Source organism: Haliaeetus leucocephalus, unplaced genomic scaffold, assembly GCF_000737465.1.
Source record: "Haliaeetus leucocephalus isolate CR32 unplaced genomic scaffold, Haliaeetus_leucocephalus-4.0 Scaffold848, whole genome shotgun sequence".
Lineage (NCBI taxonomy): Eukaryota > Metazoa > Chordata > Aves > Accipitriformes > Accipitridae > Haliaeetus > Haliaeetus leucocephalus.
The window spans coordinates 10,769,692-10,788,273 of NW_010973284.1; the positions used below are offsets into that span (position 1 = coordinate 10,769,692).

Genomic DNA, 18,582 nt, shown 5'->3' on the forward strand with positions numbered 1-18,582 from the left:
TCATGCATTCATGCAATACAGAGCTGCATTTCATGCAATTTATGCACTAGTGAAATAAGTTATCAAGAGGAGATAATTTTGTATTTGTTATGCCTTCATCCCAGACTCTCTTCTTAAAGGGAAACTCCAGAAATCTCTGGGAAAGTAAGTTAAAAAAACCCTTCCTGGGAGAAATGAGGTTTGCCTTTTGTATTCATTTACTGTGGTATTTGAGGACTGTGGGAGATAATATCTAGCATCTTTTCAAACACTGCTCTGTACAAAACACTTCCACTCCAGCTGCTTCTTACAGCCTCTATAAACTCTGTTTAAATGTTATGGAGGCTGTCTAGTCTACATTGTAGTTTGCAAGTCAGAAATGGGCAACTCATTCCACAGTGTGTGAAAACAAGCATCATTTCACATTAATCCTTTGCATGCACTTAAAGAAACCAAATGAAAATACAAAGGTAAAACAAGAGCAAAGCATCACTCAAAGCCCAGAGGAGAAGTGACATTTCCCTATTTGAAGAGCAGCTCTCTGGTTGTGCTTGTACAAGTAAATGGCAAACCTGAATGATCTCAATTGAAGATGTTCTCTCTTCTTCCTGTACCTGTATTGTTGTTCTCAGGTACTTACAAAAGCTTTTGCTCTCGAACAATTGCTGAAATTTATTGTCTGAGTCATTCTAAGGAATGGTCTTCATAAAATAGTTTAATTTATATTCCTTCTCCCTACCAGTAAATTTTTATTTCTTACATCCTCTTAGGAACAAATTGAAGGAAAACAAAGTCATAACGTCACCACTAAAATCATTCAACATTTACCAAGAGTGATCCTCAAGTATATAAAAGATAACTCATTTGCTTTGTCTTGTAAGTGTGAGGAATACCTGTGATAGATCTAAGTGCCATGTGTGTCTATGGTATCGGTAAATCGGTTAGCCTAATCTGTGCATATTATATATATCTGCGGAGGTAGTGCATCACAAAGTGTGTAATAATGAATACTGCACAATAGAGGACAATACTACACAGCATAAAGATAAAGGATAATGACATTACTCTAAAATAGCAAAGCCCTGAGCTATGCTAGTAAACCCATGAGGAGACGTAAGATGTCTGCATTGTTTCATAAGGTAATAATCTTTGTATCCATGTAGTTTTCCTAATGATAGATGGATATAGACTATTATATGAGCAGTTCAAGAAGAAATTACCTGTTTATATTGAATAATTTACATATGAATGGCTTAGGGTTGTGGGGTTTCTTGCTTTGCTCTTCTGAGATCTGCAGTTTCTTTCTGACACTGGCTTCTTATCACAAACTTGCAGCCATACAACCTGATCTCATCAGATCAAACAAGTTAAATGTAGTCAGATCTGGTCAATACTCAGATGAGCGATTTCCAAGGTAATTCAAGAATACGTTAGGAAACTGCTCCATACCAGTATTCCTCTCTTGCCAGCATTGAACAAGCATCTCCCATGCTGTTGGGGAGTTTACTTAATATATGTTTCTTCATCCTCAACCTAAATTGTCCTTTATCATTGCCATGCTGTTAAACACCTTCCACATTCCCCCACAAGTGGCTGCATTTGTCAGTGTGGATGTAGTCTACCAAGAACCTTTTGGGACAAAAGGTACTACATAAGCAATGGTGCCAGCTCAGATGCTGTAATTTAGATTAGCTTTCTGCAGCCCTGATTTTAGTATATCCCAACAGAATGTTAATTTTGAAGCACCTTTTATGTCAGCCTTTGACTGGAGAGTAGAGAGCACTGTTTCCTTGTCAAAAGTTCTTACACAGAATCAGGAGAAGTGCTGGCATATACCTGTCAGAAGGGCAAGATAAACCAGCATTTCTGTTATCATCTTCTGTGAGATGAAACAGAATGATCATGGCTTTTTTTTAATTCCTTTGTAAACTGTAATTTAATTGGCTTATTGGACTTAACTGAGACCTGGACCTGAACATTTCATCTTGAGGTTTCCATTTGCTTTTACTCTAAACCAGTTGACGTAACATTTCTTGATCGAACTGAACATGTAAGGTGAAATCTCACACTGTGTAGACTGCTGTTTCTTCTCAGTTTTGTGTAACAGCTACAATTCTACCTCTCCTGGAGAAAATGTATGGGAAATCCATATATGAGGACTGAATATTGTAATAGCTAAGAGCTATGATAAAGAATACCAACTCACTTGTAATCATCAAGCTATAAGATAGCATCAGCGCAAAATGAAACAAGAGGCTATGAAACCTATTGCCAGAGGAAAATACAGATTAAATACAAATAACCACAAAATACAAATGAAAGATGTGAGTAGGCTTGTGTAATGAGAAAAAGGGAGCCCAACAAGCTGACTAGCTTCTCTACTGTTTAATGCCATACTCCAAAGACAAATATTACAGCTAATTTTTCAAAGAAGAAAAAGTCATGCTTTTCTTCTGTATTTTTTCCTGAATAAATAGCAAAAACATGGAACGTTTTCTTAACTGAATGCACAGAACGAGACATGCAGCAAAAAAACCACTATTAGTTTGATCATAATTGTGATTAGGTAATCACAATTGATTTCCTTGCTCTAAGACAATCATTATCCACTGTTTTGAAGGAAAACAGCGTGTGGCATAATTACACAGGAACTGTGTATATGATAGAGCAATCTCTGAGCCACAAAGCTAGAATCTAGATGTGTTCTTTCCAGAGGTTTAGGGTGGGCCCCATGTTAGGGGGGGCTTATCTCCAAACGTATTTGTGCCAGACAATATACCAGTCTCACAGAGAATTCAACTCTGGCAGAAGTGGTTCCAGTGACTTCAGTGAAGTTCTGCCAGACCACACCAAAAGTGAATTATACTCACTGCTATTAATTTGGGGATTCAGTCTGTATACTGTGTCAAAATGCTGACGCATGTGAACATATCTCTTTAGAGCAAACAGTAAAATAGTCAGATGTCAATCATTCATAAATCTCTTGTATTTATATATAAAGCAGGGTATGAAATCAGATTACACGTCAAAAGTATGTACACTTACAGAAGGAAAGAAGGAATGAAATCTCTCTTTGTTGATGTTTTTTCTTTCAGTTTGGATAAAGAAGCATTTTCATAAACGTTCTGGATACTTTGTAATATGCACTTCTGCACTATTTCCTTCCTCTGGTGCTAAATGAGGATGCTCATTTCCAAAATGTCTAAAGCATAGCCAAGTTTGCCTATGACTTTTAAATTCAGATTTAGGTAAGAAAGTCCAATTTATACAAGCTTGGAGTGGTTTTGTTAATATCAAGCATATCTGAATATGCCTGTCTTTGTACCTTTGCAGGATTTCACATTGCCTAATATAATGTTCGTCATGGTTTTAATTTTTCCTCAAAATGGATCTCTTTTATGTCTGCTATTTACCATCCTTGCCAGAGTCATTGAGCACAAGGAATTCAGTATCTACAAGATGCAGAAACTGCTTTCTTCCTTGCACTCATGTAATAGGTAATGGATGGTTTTAAGAAAGGATCTTTACTCTGTGCTTTACCTATTCATGTGTAGGATTTTGATTTCATTTGAAATGAAAGGCGTAAACCTCAGGTCTGAAAACTAATAGAATTTCTGCATTTACCTGCTGATCCATAGCCTTTAGGTTAGATTGTGTGTCAGCCAGCAGTCAGCTTGTTGAATGAAGCAATACTTTAAAACTAAAATGAAAAGATTTCTGTTATATGTAGCCTGACACCAGATATGAAGGCAGATTTCTGGTGGCTTATTATTGGAAATATTTTCCAGTGTGCCTGATAAACGAGACTGAACAAGCCGTAGGAAGTAGACCTAATCAGATAATGCTGACTTGCAGACCAGAAAAAAAAGAGAAGAAATGTATTTTGCCTAAGTGCTATGCCTTCTCTTGTCAAGACTGAGGACAAAATGGCTAGTGTAGTGGCAAAAGGCACTGCAGAGATCAGGGAGTACACCTGCTGGTTTGTGAGTGTGGCTGTTGCATCTAAGCCTATTTACTTGCATATATTCATTGTCTGTATTATGGAAGGTTTATATCTAAGTGCTTGAGTGAGTTGGAGCTCTGGAGATGGGGCCTATAAAAAAGACTGGGATAACATCAAACTGGATCAGCTATTCATTTTTCAGTAAGTCTGGGTATTTATTTATTTTTTTTTGGAACTTCAAAGGAATTCAAGGTACAGACTTGTGAGGAGGGTCCCCATGAAGGATCAAGTGCTGTGTTCTGCTCAGACTCTCAGTCCATGCATATTCTTCATGGAAATACATCTGAACACTGGGGATATTCACAAGATGAGCAAATTCTCAGTATGATTTGAGGAGCATTCTTGATTTTGCAGGATGGAGGACAAAGGAGGGTCTTGTAGAAATGCTTAGAATGAGTTCCCAAAGAACTGAAGCAAAAGATACTTTGTTATTTCCATGCCTAGATATGAAGTGGTAGTTACCACAGATGGATATTCAACACAGAAAGATGTTTAACACAGCTTCATATTCTTTCATCTCTTCAGATTACATGTAGGTAATAGATTATATCAAATGCAAACATAGTCAGTGCTGCATTAATATTGCATGACAAATATGCATACTTTTATTTGTTGACCTGGACACTTTTTTTTTAAACTATTGTTGGAAGATCCTCTTTGTTCTAAGTTTTTTTGAAAACAGCTCAGCTCTTGGCTTTGTACCTTAAATGTCTCTGCTCAGGGGAAAAGGAATTTAATTGCATAAAACCTACTCTGCACTGATTTTTCCAAACAACTACTGTAAGATTAAGGCTTTAAATGGATTGAATGTCTCTATAAGTACATTCACATTCATACATGTCTGGAGTAAACATGCCATCTGGGGTTTCTGCTTTATTTTCTTACTGTATATTTGGAATTCAAAATAAGGTTTATTTTGTGAGGAAAAACCAATAAATCATTTCAGTTGTCCCACACTTTGTATAACTAATTGTAATTAGTATAATGTCTTTTTTGGCAAGGGCTTATCAGGCAAATAGCATGAAGAGGCAAAGAAAAAGCTTCACAAACAATGATGTTGTTTTGTAAAACTAATTGTGACACTATCTCTAGTATTGTGTGTGATCGAACTCTTAATTTTTAATCTGGTATTCCTTCCAGCAATGTAGCTACTAGTGTTACCTGAGGTCTCTGTAATGTAACTACATAACAGATTTTTAGCAGTTTTAAATTTTACAATTTGGTGCCAAAAAGATGTAGTCTTGAGTCATCTACATTGTAACAAGTGGGCTGTAGTTTCTAGTTGTAATGAATTAGCTTGTTTTAATGTTTGTTATGCAAATCTTATAGATAAGAATTCAGTTAACTGTGATGGCCTGAACTTTGATGCCTCAGGAGCAGCAACAGCCTCCTCTGATATATGCTGTCTGTCACGTGTGTGGCCTCCTAAAGAGCTGCTTGCCTGCAGAGCTTCACTGGCAACATATCCAAGTCTTAACTAGCTGATACTGGGAACCACTGAAAAGATGATGTCACTAAGAGCAATATAATATGTGGAGGAGAAATCAGAGCATTTACTCATAAAGCAAAGGAGCACTGTCCTGCTTCATGAACATGTTCTAATAACTTTGGTTCCCTGGAAATACCAAATCCCTGAGGCTAACTGAATTCTTCACCATACTTGATAACTAGGCGTTAGCTTACACTGACAGTGAGCTGGCTAGACGATTAGTCCGATAATTGTTGAGTTTACTATTCTCAAAAAGCTGGATTGTGAAAGACTCGGAAAATTAACTAATTTGCTACTTCAGCTGATAGCAGGGAAGCCATAAAAATTCTCTTGTAGAGCATTTCACTGCCATTCTAATAAGTATGGAGATTTTTCTCCCAGCTTCCATTTGTACGATTGCCCGCCTGCAGTCTGTTCAATGAATATGGGAAAAAAAATACCTGAAATTGGTGTTGAAGGAACTGTGCAGTGGCTAGAAGGGAATCTACTCTGATCTAGAGTTCCTCTTCTATGAGCTTCTCTGTGACAGTCTTCTGCTTTTCTAAATTGTTTGCTGTATCATGCTTTTTTCTAAAGGCTGTCATCTGAGAGAAAAAAACGCACCATTCTTTGTCTGTTCTGCCGAATATGTCTGTCTGCAATCAAGGTGCTGCCTTCAGTGTAAATTTTTGTGTCAGTGGCTGCAGGCATCTGGCCTTCAGAAGACCCTGCTGCATAAATGTAGTGGCTCTTGGTGAGCAGAAGGGGAAACACAAAAACTAATCTTGCATGTCCTGAGGATGTAGGACCCTATATTTCAAGTGGGGCTTTAATGAGACCTCAACCTCTTCTGTCCACAATGTATGTCAGTGAGAGGTGCCCGTCAGAAAGCTAGCTACTATGTGAACAGAGCAATGGAGAAGGTAGGGGAAGTTTCAATAGCTCAGAGGCTAGGATTATTTGCTTCTTTCTAGATAGTTGGACAGAGGTGGGTTATTTAAGAAAGCAGTGAAAGACTAGGGACATTTGGATGGAATATAGAGAGTAAGCAAGACCCTAACATTGATACTAACCAGTAATAGGATCCCTATATATGTGTGTGTGTTTCTTTAAATTGTATGTCAAAAAAAGAAAAGGAGAGAGAAATATTTTGTTCCTTTTTTACTTTAAGGAAAAGTTAATCTGGAGAAAGTTACAGTAGTAAAAGGGAAGGCAACATCTGTGTTAATTATCAGTTCATCTTCAAAGCTTGACTGATGGGTTACATTATGGCCTCTTGCATTTGGATTAAAATTCAGACCCACGCAAGTTCTATTTTTACCTCCTTTTTTCCACATCAGAATAATTTGTCTGGATTTAAGATTTCATTTTTGCTAAAAATATTGATGTTCCATAATCTAAAATGAACTTTTGGTTTGTGCAAATAGGCAGTGTAGAGCAGAGCACTGTGGCTCCGGATTCAATAACACAATGCAGTATTGTAGGAAGTTTCTACGGAACAGTACTAGAAGGTCTTGCATTTATTTTATTCCATTCTACCTGCTATACTTGGTAGAGAGACTTTCACATGCATGTTGAATTAATACTGATATACATGCCTTAAATGTAATGGAGGAAATCTCAGTATGCATCAGTTCCCTGTGAGAACTAGGGATAAGGACATGTACGTTCTCCAAAGAATCCATTTCTCTTGGTTACTTGACAGTTAAGCTCTTTGGGTCAAGGACTGTCACATGTGGGTGTATAGTACCTTGCAGAGTGAGGATTTGCATTGCTACTGTAATGTAAATAATCAGTGAGTAATTTAGCAACAAATTAGGAATTAATTTTAGAATACCTGGAAACACACAGCTGGGGAGAGACAAGTTGTTGATAGAGGGGTATGCACCAATAAAGGCCTTATCTGTGGGGTTTAAGTTCTCTTTTTTCAGTGAATATTTTCCTTTCAGAAATGAAACTTCCCATTAGTATTATGGCTGGCCCTCCATAAGCTTTTTCTGGATGACCATCTACCCTGGTGAAAAGCAAAGTTCTCAGAAAAATGTGAAATGCAGGGAGAAAAATGTAACATTGCCTTCCTTTCCATGTTAACATCGAAGAGGTAGTGATTAAACCAATACAATGACTGCAGATTGCAGAAAATTTGAAAGGATATCAGCTGATGTACATCAGTGTGGTTTCTATCAGCTGAGTATCTGGTCCAGTGTTCTCCCCACTCAAATGAACAGTTAAGGTACAATCTCGTGCTAGCTATTCTTTCATTTTCACCATAGCAGTAAAACAAAATACCTTTGTAAAAGTCTCTGCTCACATCCCAATGTCACAGACATACAATGTGCACCTTTAGAAAGTTGTCTTATATTTTTTGCTTTAAATATAAAAAAATAAACCCTAATAGAAAATGTTTTTATGAAAAATTTAAGCCACTTTTAGCCAAGGTTAAATGAACTCCCTTCAGTATCTTGTCTTGACAAGGTAAGAGCTAATCAAGAAATTTCTTCTGTATTCACCTACAATAGATTTCACTAAAATATGCAGCTAGGAATAGTAAGTGCCCTTTAATACCAAAAGAAAAGGGTGGGAAAGCTTGCTTAATTAAATCTCTTCGAGGATCCTGGATTAACTGCAGCTCTGTTTAGTTTACATCCTCCCTGGAGAAAAATGTGCAGACCCAAGACGGCAAGTATTGATTTAAATGTAGATGCAGGAAGAAGTCACTGTTGTCTTTTTTAATTCCACTTGGCACACTTTTGAGTTTTGATTCATTTTTGGTTACAAAGGATGAAAACTAAATCCTTCTCCACTCCCTTTCATGCTGTGGGAAGACGTTGAACCAGCATTCAGCAAACTGGATGCAGCTACTGGTGAAGAGAAGAGCACATAAAGCTGCCCTACAGAGGCCTGTGGCACAAGTCGTGAAACCTGTTTCAGCTGTCACTCCCTTTGTCACAGCCATCAGGGATTGCAGTAAATCTTTGACCTAGCATAGGCCAATGGAAAGTGGAGAACGGTGGGATAGGAGTACACCATGGTGCCACAACTAACTTGCAGGCTTGAGTACTGTCCAGGGAAAGCAGATTTGGCATTATCTCCCTTTAGCTTCAACCACTGCAAGCATAAGTAATTGTACTGTGGAGCAAGTGCTATGCTGGCATAGACCAGAAGAGTTGCATTTCCTGATAAGCTCAGTCTTCCTAAGGGTGGAGTGGATTTTACTCAGGTGATTTTTGAAGAGAAAAATGGCTATGTAAAGATGCCAACAGCTTAGCCCTCAACTCTGCTTATGTGAATTTAGTTTCCCTTCATTCCAAAAGTAATTGCATGGATGTAATGGTCAACACTTCTGTGGATCCTCTTCTGATTTAAACATCCATTTGCTCATCAACAAAATCCAAGTGCAAATGGAGATGTGTGAAGCCATACACTTCTCTTTCTGCACAACACACCTTCAGTGGGTCAAGGTTATTGGTAATCAGGCATAAACTGCTTGACTTCAGATCCCAGGTGGCAACTGCAACCAGGGCACTTACAAAAGGCATCTTTTACTAATAACTTGAGTGCATGCAATAGCATGGGCTGTGCCTCAGACCACAGTTTGTACTTAAGAAAGGGAAATAAAGAATTCTTGATTCAAGAGAAATCAAGAGAATATGTATTTCTGGAAACAGGATGATTAGGGAAGAGAATGGGGGAGAAAAAAAGGTTGGGATTGGATTACTGTTCTGTAAATATTTGCACCAAGAGCACAATTTGTATCTGAAGATTCAATGTGAGCTGCAGAAGCCCAATAGCTGTAAGAAATTTAGCTAGCAACTCTTGTTCTCTAGGGGGGATGCCATTTGATTTGGAAGGACTAGCACAGGTTTTCCTGCATGAGAATCACCTCAAAATAATACATACATATATATATATATATATATGTATATCAGCTGGAAGGCAGGGTTTACAATTATAGTTCTTTAGTCTTCTTTCTTTTCTGAGTGCTTTGCAGCAAGCTGGACCTCTATGATTACTCTTGATAAACAGGAATTCTCTGTTTCTTCTCTGAGCTCAGTAGGACAGGCATCTGAAGGAGCCCTCTCTGCCTGGATGAAATAACTTCCTTCTCTTGTTGCCTGAGTTCACGTCTAAGCTGAGATGCATTAAAGTCAGGTCAAGGAATCAGAAATAAGGAAACTACATAAGCCTGGGCAGCAGAAGTCAACTTCTTTAAGCTGCTCCCCCCCCCCCCCCCCTTGTTTCAGGTTTCCATGCATATATTGAATAGAGCAGAGAAAGAGAGGAAAGAAATAAAAAAAATATGTACACAACACAAAGATTGGAACTATATGCATAAATTATATACCCAAGCAGATGCTGCGTGGATTTCAGTAATTGCAGTAACAGATTCTTCCTTATTTCTAATACTGGTTTTGCCTGTCTTGCCAAAAATTGTAAATAGTAAGTCAAATAGTCGCTTGTTTGGTTTTTTTTTTAATTAGATGCAGTTAAATACAAAGCCATAGTTTCTCTGTTCCCTTTTGTGATCATTCAGAAGTGTCCTTCCTATCTTTTTTTTCAAGGCCATTTTGACATAGGATTTATTAATTATTACACCTCTTTTTAAATCAGATTGTGAGGGGAGATTCTCATGGGCTAGTTTGTGATGTAGGAGTAGCCTTTACTGCGGGTTTGTAGCAAATTCAGCTGAAATGGACTCTTGTCCTCTGTGTTCCATTGGTGCAGTATTAATATAGATAGAAAACCTATATTTCTGGAGATTAATTGGACAGTATGCTGCCTGACTGCAGTTTATTGTCAGGATTCACAGTAAGGATGATCTACCAAGAGTTTGGGCTGGCAGGAGTGCATCACTTCTCCATTCCCAGGTACATCTTGCTGGGCACAGCCACTGTCTGAATCTGGAATGTAGTCTGTGCTTTCATAATGCATTCCACTTGTTTAAGCTTTGCATAAAACCATACATGATGGATAATAAAACATCTGTCCATATATAAATGTTTCACTTTTCAGAATGACCTGAAGCACGGTGTGGGCTTTTGAATGTGTGAGACAGTCTGCTCACTGCTAGAGGGGCATGGGTGTTTATTATTAGATGTCCTGCATCATTATGGAATGCAAAGCAAGCACATGCATGCACACACACGTACAAAAGAATGAATAATTATGATAAACCACTGCCTAACAGGTATCTTTGTAATGCAGAAATAGCAACAATTTTTACCATGTGAAATCAATTCTCTATGCTTGCATCTTCATTGGTCTTCTTGTGCTATTTTTTCTGCAGAAAGTATATAATGAAATTATTAGCAACAAAGCACTGAATCTTACAGAAAACAGAATTAAATCTAGGCTAGTGCTACTACTCTTCAGCATTTAGAGTCTTACCCTTCTCCTGTACCAAATGTACTTCCTTTTTTCTTCGCAAGATAAAAGCTTTCTGGCATGAGAAGTATATGTGCTCCTCAAAGGAGAAGTGGTAGGAAAATGAGGCTTGCCATTCTCTCAGAGGTGGGGGCATTTTTCTGTCAGCTCATTCTAATCTGTCATTTACAAATCTACTTTTGATATGAAGAGGAAGACAGAGACCAAACCTGTGACTTGGGGAATGTGGGTGTTTAATTTGGCAAAGAAGAGTTGTTCAGCAGCTATATTCAGAGATGCTTCCTCAGAAAAAAAAAAAAAGAGAATCTCAGTCAACATAAGTACAATGGTAGCATGGATTTGGTTAGTACAGAATTAAGTGATGGATCATCCGTTTGTGCTGGTAGATAAATTTTCCATATTTTTAGTTGTAAGGAAACATACCGTTATTCAGCAATGCAAAAACCTACAGTAACCCAGGGAGAAAAGGAGCTGGTTGTCTTTAACAAGGGGACATAGCACAGGAGACAGGTACCTTCTACCCTCATTCCTGAGGGTCAGCCACAGACAAGGCTGACACAGGGTAAGTGGCAGAGAGAGTATACTGACCCCCTCCCAGAAGAGTAATGGTACCTTGATGCGCTGCAGATACCAATAAGTACCAGAGACATGTCTACCTGAACGCAGACTAAGCTAATCTTGACACAGTTCTTGAAAATATTTATATTTATTTTGAATCATTTTTACAAATCCTTTAGCATGTTGGAAGGACATCTCACATTATGAAGCCTCCACTCTGTGGATTACAAGTCTCTTAGTTTTAAACCAAAACCCTTATTTATACTTATTTATTAATCAAGGGGCCTGACAAGCTGCTGCAAACAAAACTCCTGCTGATTGGTTTGGTAGGAGAGTCATCTGAGGATTAGAGTCTATGAACAACCTTTACAAAAACATACATTTTTTTGTCAATTAATTGGCTTGGAGAATCTTGACATTTCAATCTGTCATTGTTGAATTTTATTTTACCACAATATTTTGAATTTAAGCAAAAAAGGAAAAGTGTCTAGTTAATGCTTTTGGCAAGCTCTCTGTTACTTAATAGCTTCTTGAAGTCCTAAATTTCTTCGTTTTTCATCTTAATTAACACTCTTAATTGACCTTCTGTGCTCTCTAATTTCTCCCAGTAAAGAATTAAAAAATAGGCTTCTAAATTCTTTTCTGCAATCAGATTGACATGAAATTGCTTGTCTATAGATTATCTCTGCATTAACAAACTTCTTTTTTCATTTTTATTTTTTTACCACTGAAGTCCCCACTGGAAATTACAGTCCATTGAACCATAGAGCTAGAATTGATTGTGCACATAAAAAATCCTGGAACAACTGAACAAAGAAAAGAACTTCTTGGAATTCTACGGTAAAATCAGAACTCAAGTAACAACAAAACTTTTACCCAATTTGAACTCACCTGCACTTGATCATTGATGTTCCTCCATTTTCCTCTGATGAGAGAAGGAACTAGTTTTTCCTTCATTTAGCCTACATCAAAGCATGGTTATAGATGTCAGAGTAGATGAATTTCAGTCGCTAACATTTTTATGGGGCACTCTCTATTCCATCTTCTTTATATCGATTTCTTATGCTTTTTGTAGAATATTGGAAAGCTAAAGGTCAAGAACCCTGTCTAATTGCTTTTATTTTTAATTAATTTTTAATTAAAGCTTTTTGTGTCACACATGACGATTCCAGCAACCCTAAACGTGTTTTTTACCATTTCCTTCTAAAATACAGAAGGCAAGTCTCCTTTTTAAAGCATTGTGAGAAACTATAGTCAATTCTTTCTACTGAAGTTTATGGAAAGCATTACTAAAAATGCAAGTTCTATGTTTTGAGACTTGAAACTTATGAATAACTATTAATCTTGGAGCTTTTATATTCTGAGATGAAATAATGACAGTTTAAGCTCTTAAACTTTCACTAAGAGCAAGATAGGCAACCATATGCTTTGTTTCAAGCATCTTAATTAAGTTGATTCCATTGGTCTTTTCATATGTTTAATGTTAAGCATATGCCTATGTACTTTTCTGAAATGCTGGATGGTAGTTAGCAGAATTAATAACATCCCCATAACTAACATTTCTTTAAGAATCCTAATATTGTCGGAAGTATGCAAAATAAGCTTTAATTTTCAAGATAAACAGACAAAGTAATTTTTTGTGAGCATTGCCTTTTTATTGCTGCATCCAGCTGTAAATCATGTCTTGAAAGTAAAACCAACTTTTCAAATGCATTTTTTGAAAAATAGTGCATTATTTTCTCCTGAGCTGTTGAGACAATTCCCTGCCTAGATCTGGTGCCCCATTAATTTTAGAGTATAAGAAAAAGTCACTGTGAGCCATAGGGAACAATTTTGGATTTGCTGCACACACATATATCACAATAGATTTGCCTGTAGTAGTTCTACGAATGATGTTTAACAAACTCCTGTTTTCCCTATTTTGGAATTAATGTCCTCCTTCCCTCAGATTTGTGCAGTAACATAGCCTTATGCTACACATAAATGGAGGATTCTTTTCTTTTCAGTGTGTAAAATTTGAAATTTGAATGCAGTTACAGTAACAAGAGGAACTCTTTCCAATGAGTCTCAAAAAGCCCTGGCCAAAAAAACATGAAAAACTCTCCTGTAGAGAAAGGAATTGAGTGTGCGGTGTTAGCATAATAGCAAGGGCTGAGACATTACTTTGCACTACAGTTTTGTGGGACGATGTTTTTAAAAGGTATTCAGAGATATATGACTTTTTAGGGACAGCTAAAATTGTTTTCACATTTCTAATATTACTTTCATTAGAATGTTGAAAGTATGTTTATGATATCAGATTGAATTCTAAGGTGTTACCAAATCATCCAGAATCCCCACTGCTTCAGTATATTCCCTTGTATCCCTGTGTATCTTCAGAGGAAAAAATGGGAGGAATATAAGTGCTTTGTTTTAAAGTATATAATCTGTATTCTGTCATGTACTTCATCTCCCAGGGAAGATATCTGGGAACTCACTCTGCTGTTTTTATTTATCCTGCCAGTGTAGTATATAGATGAGAGGACTAAGGTCCAATGGTGTTAAAACAAGACATGAAATATTGATTAATTCTTTTTTAAAATTCCTTTTTCCTCCTGAGTATAGCAAATTTCAGATGCTACTGTCAATATAGTACTCTCCAATAAACCTCCACTATTGGAAGGGTCCTGATCTTCATAGTGTTCTTATAAATGGTTATTATGATTCTAAATGGCTTTAATAGTTCAAGGCTAGTGTTCTTCTGGTGCAACAGCAGAAAGCAAGTTAGAAGCAATGCAGCTTTTTGTCATGGCAGAATGTTACTATAAAGTAACATGAATCGGATTGGGAATTCTCTTTGCTAGACAGTAGCAGGAAATTCTGTTTGAAGAAACGAAGATCCTAACGGGACATAAACAGATGTACAGTTTTGTGGCTATAAAGGTGTCAAGTAAAGAAGCACCATTATAGTTCATGTCCACCTAATGAAACACAGGTATTTGACACCCTGCCTTTTGTTCCTACGTGCCATTCTTCAGTGCTAAGTTAACCCTTTATTTATTGTTTCCAGAATGGTCCCTTACAAAAGCAGCTAGATACTTAGGAGTTTCCCCAAGGAAAAGGACATTTCAGGAAAGGTAGGGATAGAAGTTCACACCAGCTAACCCATGAAGGATGATAAATAGACATGGGCGAGGAAGAGAAGATGTAGCCCAAACTACTATCAGTGTTCTTGAGTACAGTAAAACTCTCTGGGAGCTGAGGTAATTGTTTTTCACAAAAAAAAAAAAAAAAAAAAAAAAAAAAAATTTGTTTAAACTGGAGCGTACTGGAGTTTCTTTAGGAATGTAAAGCTCTTGGAGCCTTTCTACTATCTATAATAGAAGGTATTCATCAGAGAAGGAATTTGAATCTCAGTCCTGTATGTGTCAGGTAAATGTCATTATAAAGGTTGTACAACTACTTTTTCACCCATCATCTTAATTAGTATTTTGTCAAACTTCAACAAGAAAGAGCAAGGAAGTAAAACAGAATCTGAGCCAAAAGCCGCTGACTGGCAGATTTACCTGGGAGGCAGGAGACCATAGAACATTCTTGCTGTGAACCAGGAAGAAACACCTGAGGTTGATTCTTCTGTCTCACAGGAAAGTTGGGGTTTATAGGCTGGATAAGTTAATATGTGATTTTTTTTTTCCACATGAAAGCTTTATTCCTACCCCAGGATGAAAATGTTTTCAGAAGATTTTGTTGGTGGGGATAACTGATTCTTACATAGGCCTACTTGGGAGTTCTTTTGCAGCAAAACTTAATTGTGTGCAGACCTTAGGCTACTTTAACTTATGATGGAGAACAGACTGCTCCCTGCTGTACCCAAAAGCTAAGAGCTAAAAGATGTGGCATAAAGTGAGATTATCCCCTTCTCTCACTCACACCCAACTCTCTCAAACTGAGCCAAAGTTGGGGCTGTGATATTTTTCTTTGGAAACTGGACAAGTTATTTATAATTTTAAGGTAATTATTCTCATTGATTTCAGTCGAACTGAAAGCAATACAATCACAAAGCTGGACTTCAACCAGTTTGTAAGCAGTAAGGGCTAAGTGTGTTCTTATTACTTATGAGGTTTTAAAGCAATAAGTGTTGCTTGCCCAGGTTATCTGGGTAGCTCTGTTGACTCCCAGTCCCCCATTGGTAACACTTGCATGAGTAGAGTGAACAGGATTTGGTCTGTAATTAACAATGCGTACATTTGCTCACATAGCCAATTTGTGAGCCAAATTCTTACACGTCATTTATTCTCACTCATGCAGGTAATTCTTTTTGGACTGATTTAATGCAACTAGTTATTTGAGCAAAGGTTATCAATCCGGGCACTGTCCTCTTGTGTTTTTCTCTCTGCTATGTTATCTTAAAGAATGATAACACAAACCTATGTAAAGGGATATGCACATAATTTTGGTTTTCAAAGCCTTGTATTCAATGGTTTTCTACCAAAATGTCCTTAAAAGTTTCATTACTGTGTGAATTTTCAAGCTGAGGACTGCCCACTGCAGATTAAGATTTTGCTTGTGGAAGAGGATGGTACATACTCACATGCACACTGCACAAACTCTGCCAGTAGTTTGCTTTTTGGTGAACTTTATCTCATTTTACACACTCCACTAATTGCTATCTTTCGGATGTAAAAATAAATTCTTTTTTGTCCTATAGGAGATGCATTGTTTGACTCCAGATATTTAACGTGGTATTTTTTCTGTGGACAATAGCTTGAGGCCCCAAGCTGGGAAGAATGAGAATTTTATATCTATAAATAATTCAAAATAATTGCGTGGTTTTGACAGATTGTCAAGTTGCTTAATGCCTTTTGTCCCAGGTAATATATTATATTTCTTTGATAAAGTGTTGATAATTTCTCATTGCAATTTGTTTTCTGTATGTTGTATCTTTACAGAGTCCAGTCAGGTTCATACCTCAGTACGGGTTGGTTTACCTTAATTTTGGCTATGGATGCCTGCTATGGAATTCACGTCTATGGGATGATAAATGACACCTACTGCAAGTAAGATCATAGGAAATTATTTTCATGCATCTACAATTCTGATGTCTTGTCAAAATTTCACAACTGATTTTAATATCATAAATCCAAAAAATGGATCAGGCAGTCATTTCCCAGTGTTGTGCATTGATATGACACTATTGTCAGCATATTTAGTCCTGATAGGGTATTTGCTGTTGATAAAATAAGAACATTTACAAAATCTAACATCAGATGTCGTAAGGAACTATTTTTAATCAAAGATCTTTTGCAGTTTCTGAATTAGCTGGAAACAAAGTATGTTCATACTCTTCTGACAAAATGTACTTACTTCTACTGCTAAAACAAATCTATAGAGGAAATACTAATATATTTGTTCTCTGAATACCAAATACACCTGGAAGTGAAATAATGATTAGCCCAGGATAGTACCCAAAATTACATTCCACCACCATTGAGCAACCTACTTGAACTTTCTAGGTTATATATAGCTTGGTTTGAGTAGTAGGGGGTTTCTGATTAGATAATAAAACAAGTCCTGCAAGCTTTATCACAGTAAACTGACATAAATTCCAGCCAACTACTGTTAGTGACCTTACAGTGACAAGAAATTAATCCTATTGTCAGAAGTATAACTCTAAACACAATTTTTAAAAGTCCAAGTTAAATGCTTTAATCTACAATACATGGTAGAAAAATATAAAATGAAACTGTTCCTCATTCAGAAAAGCAGGAAATGTCATAAACAATGTATGACACTAGTACAAATCTATTCTTCTGTACCAAGGCTGGTTCAAGTCTTGCATGTAACCAGTCCAGTGGGTCCTCAGCTCCTAAAGTCTGTGCAGACCCTCACTCCACATTCTGCGTTACTCCAGTGTGGGACTCATTTGAGTCACAGCTGTTTAATTAGGGTATCTTAACATTAGAAGCTGACTTTTTAGAACCTGCAGATCTCACTGATTGAGTCATCCAGATGGAACGAACATATGTTGTTCTTTGTTTATGAAAACACAGTAGGCGCCCTGAGATGAGGGGTGACAGGACTAAAGTTATCCTCACAGAGTTCAGCCAAGCTGGCATTGCATAGCCCTGATGTAAAACCAGTAAACAGCATGATAGCACTTCAGTCTGTTTGGCAGCAGAGAAGGATGGGTTTCCTTAAAGCTGCAATTCTGACTGCATTACCTACTTATAATGTATATTATTCTTATAACGGCCTTATACAGCCAGTTCAAGAACCAGTTTCAAGAGCTGGGACTATCCAATGAAAAGACTTAGGGGTTGGAGCCTTATGGGCTGAGTTCTCCCAGGTTAAACAAAATGTGCAGTATGCATAAGAGCCAGCCCATCAGCTTCTTACTGATTGATAAGATCAATGTATGTTGAGAGATACACTTAGCTTCATTTTCTATAGGAAAATTCATACAAATCATGCTGTAATGAAAGCCCTTATACAATTTAGCAAAGGAGTCTGGGTGCTGACACATGGAAAGGATTTCAGATAATTCAGGTGCAGTATATATTAATGTTTTTCTTGGAAATAATACTTAAGTATATCTTTTTCTTTCCCCTAGGTCAGAAGGCTTTCGTAAAGTTCCCTATCACTATTATGAGCCAGGAAGAGATGAGTGTGAGGAATACTTTCTGCATGAAAATGCTCCATATGGAGGCCATAGGTTTATCACGGAAAAAAAAGTATTTGCTAAATGGGCCAAGAAGCACACAATAATATTTACACACCCCAACTGGACAGTGTCTTGATACTGGTTTTCTTAACTCTCCTTTAACAGCATATTACAAAAATGTCTCAGTTTACAATAATTTTGCTTACATCTGGCTGGCCTTTCTCAGCCTAGGTAACACTAAACTAAAAACTAGAAGACAAAGAGGGTGATGGTTCAGCTGTTAAGCAAAATTAATCATCTGTGGAAGGCAGACACATTGTTTGTTATTTCTTAGGGTTTTACTCCACACAATGCACTTTATACTTTAACTGGATTTTACTTCAAGGCAGGAGCAATTAAAAACAGATGAAATTTCCTGCATATACAGGTACACGCAGAGAACATGGTGGTCCTTTAAAACTTGTTCATCACCTTAGTTAATTAAAATTAGTATTTGTAGCTCATTTGCAGTACTGCAGCACTAGTTCAATTTGTGGTATTAGTAGAAAT

The 18,582-nt window shown here is 37.1% G+C and overlaps 1 protein-coding gene across 1 annotated transcript in view; it reads left to right on the plus strand.

Annotated features, from left to right (window-relative positions):
- Window positions 1-18,169, plus strand: part of ST6GALNAC3 (ST6 (alpha-N-acetyl-neuraminyl-2,3-beta-galactosyl-1,3)-N-acetylgalactosaminide alpha-2,6-sialyltransferase 3) — a 257,225-nt gene extending 239,056 nt beyond the window's left edge. The window contains exons 5-6 of the mRNA XM_010582732.1: window positions 16,322-16,429; window positions 17,983-18,169. Coding sequence (XP_010581034.1) covers window positions 16,322-16,429; window positions 17,983-18,169 — 295 coding nt within the window. The remainder of the gene's footprint in view (window positions 1-16,321; window positions 16,430-17,982) is intronic.
- The last annotated feature ends 413 nt before the right edge of the window (window positions 18,170-18,582 follow it).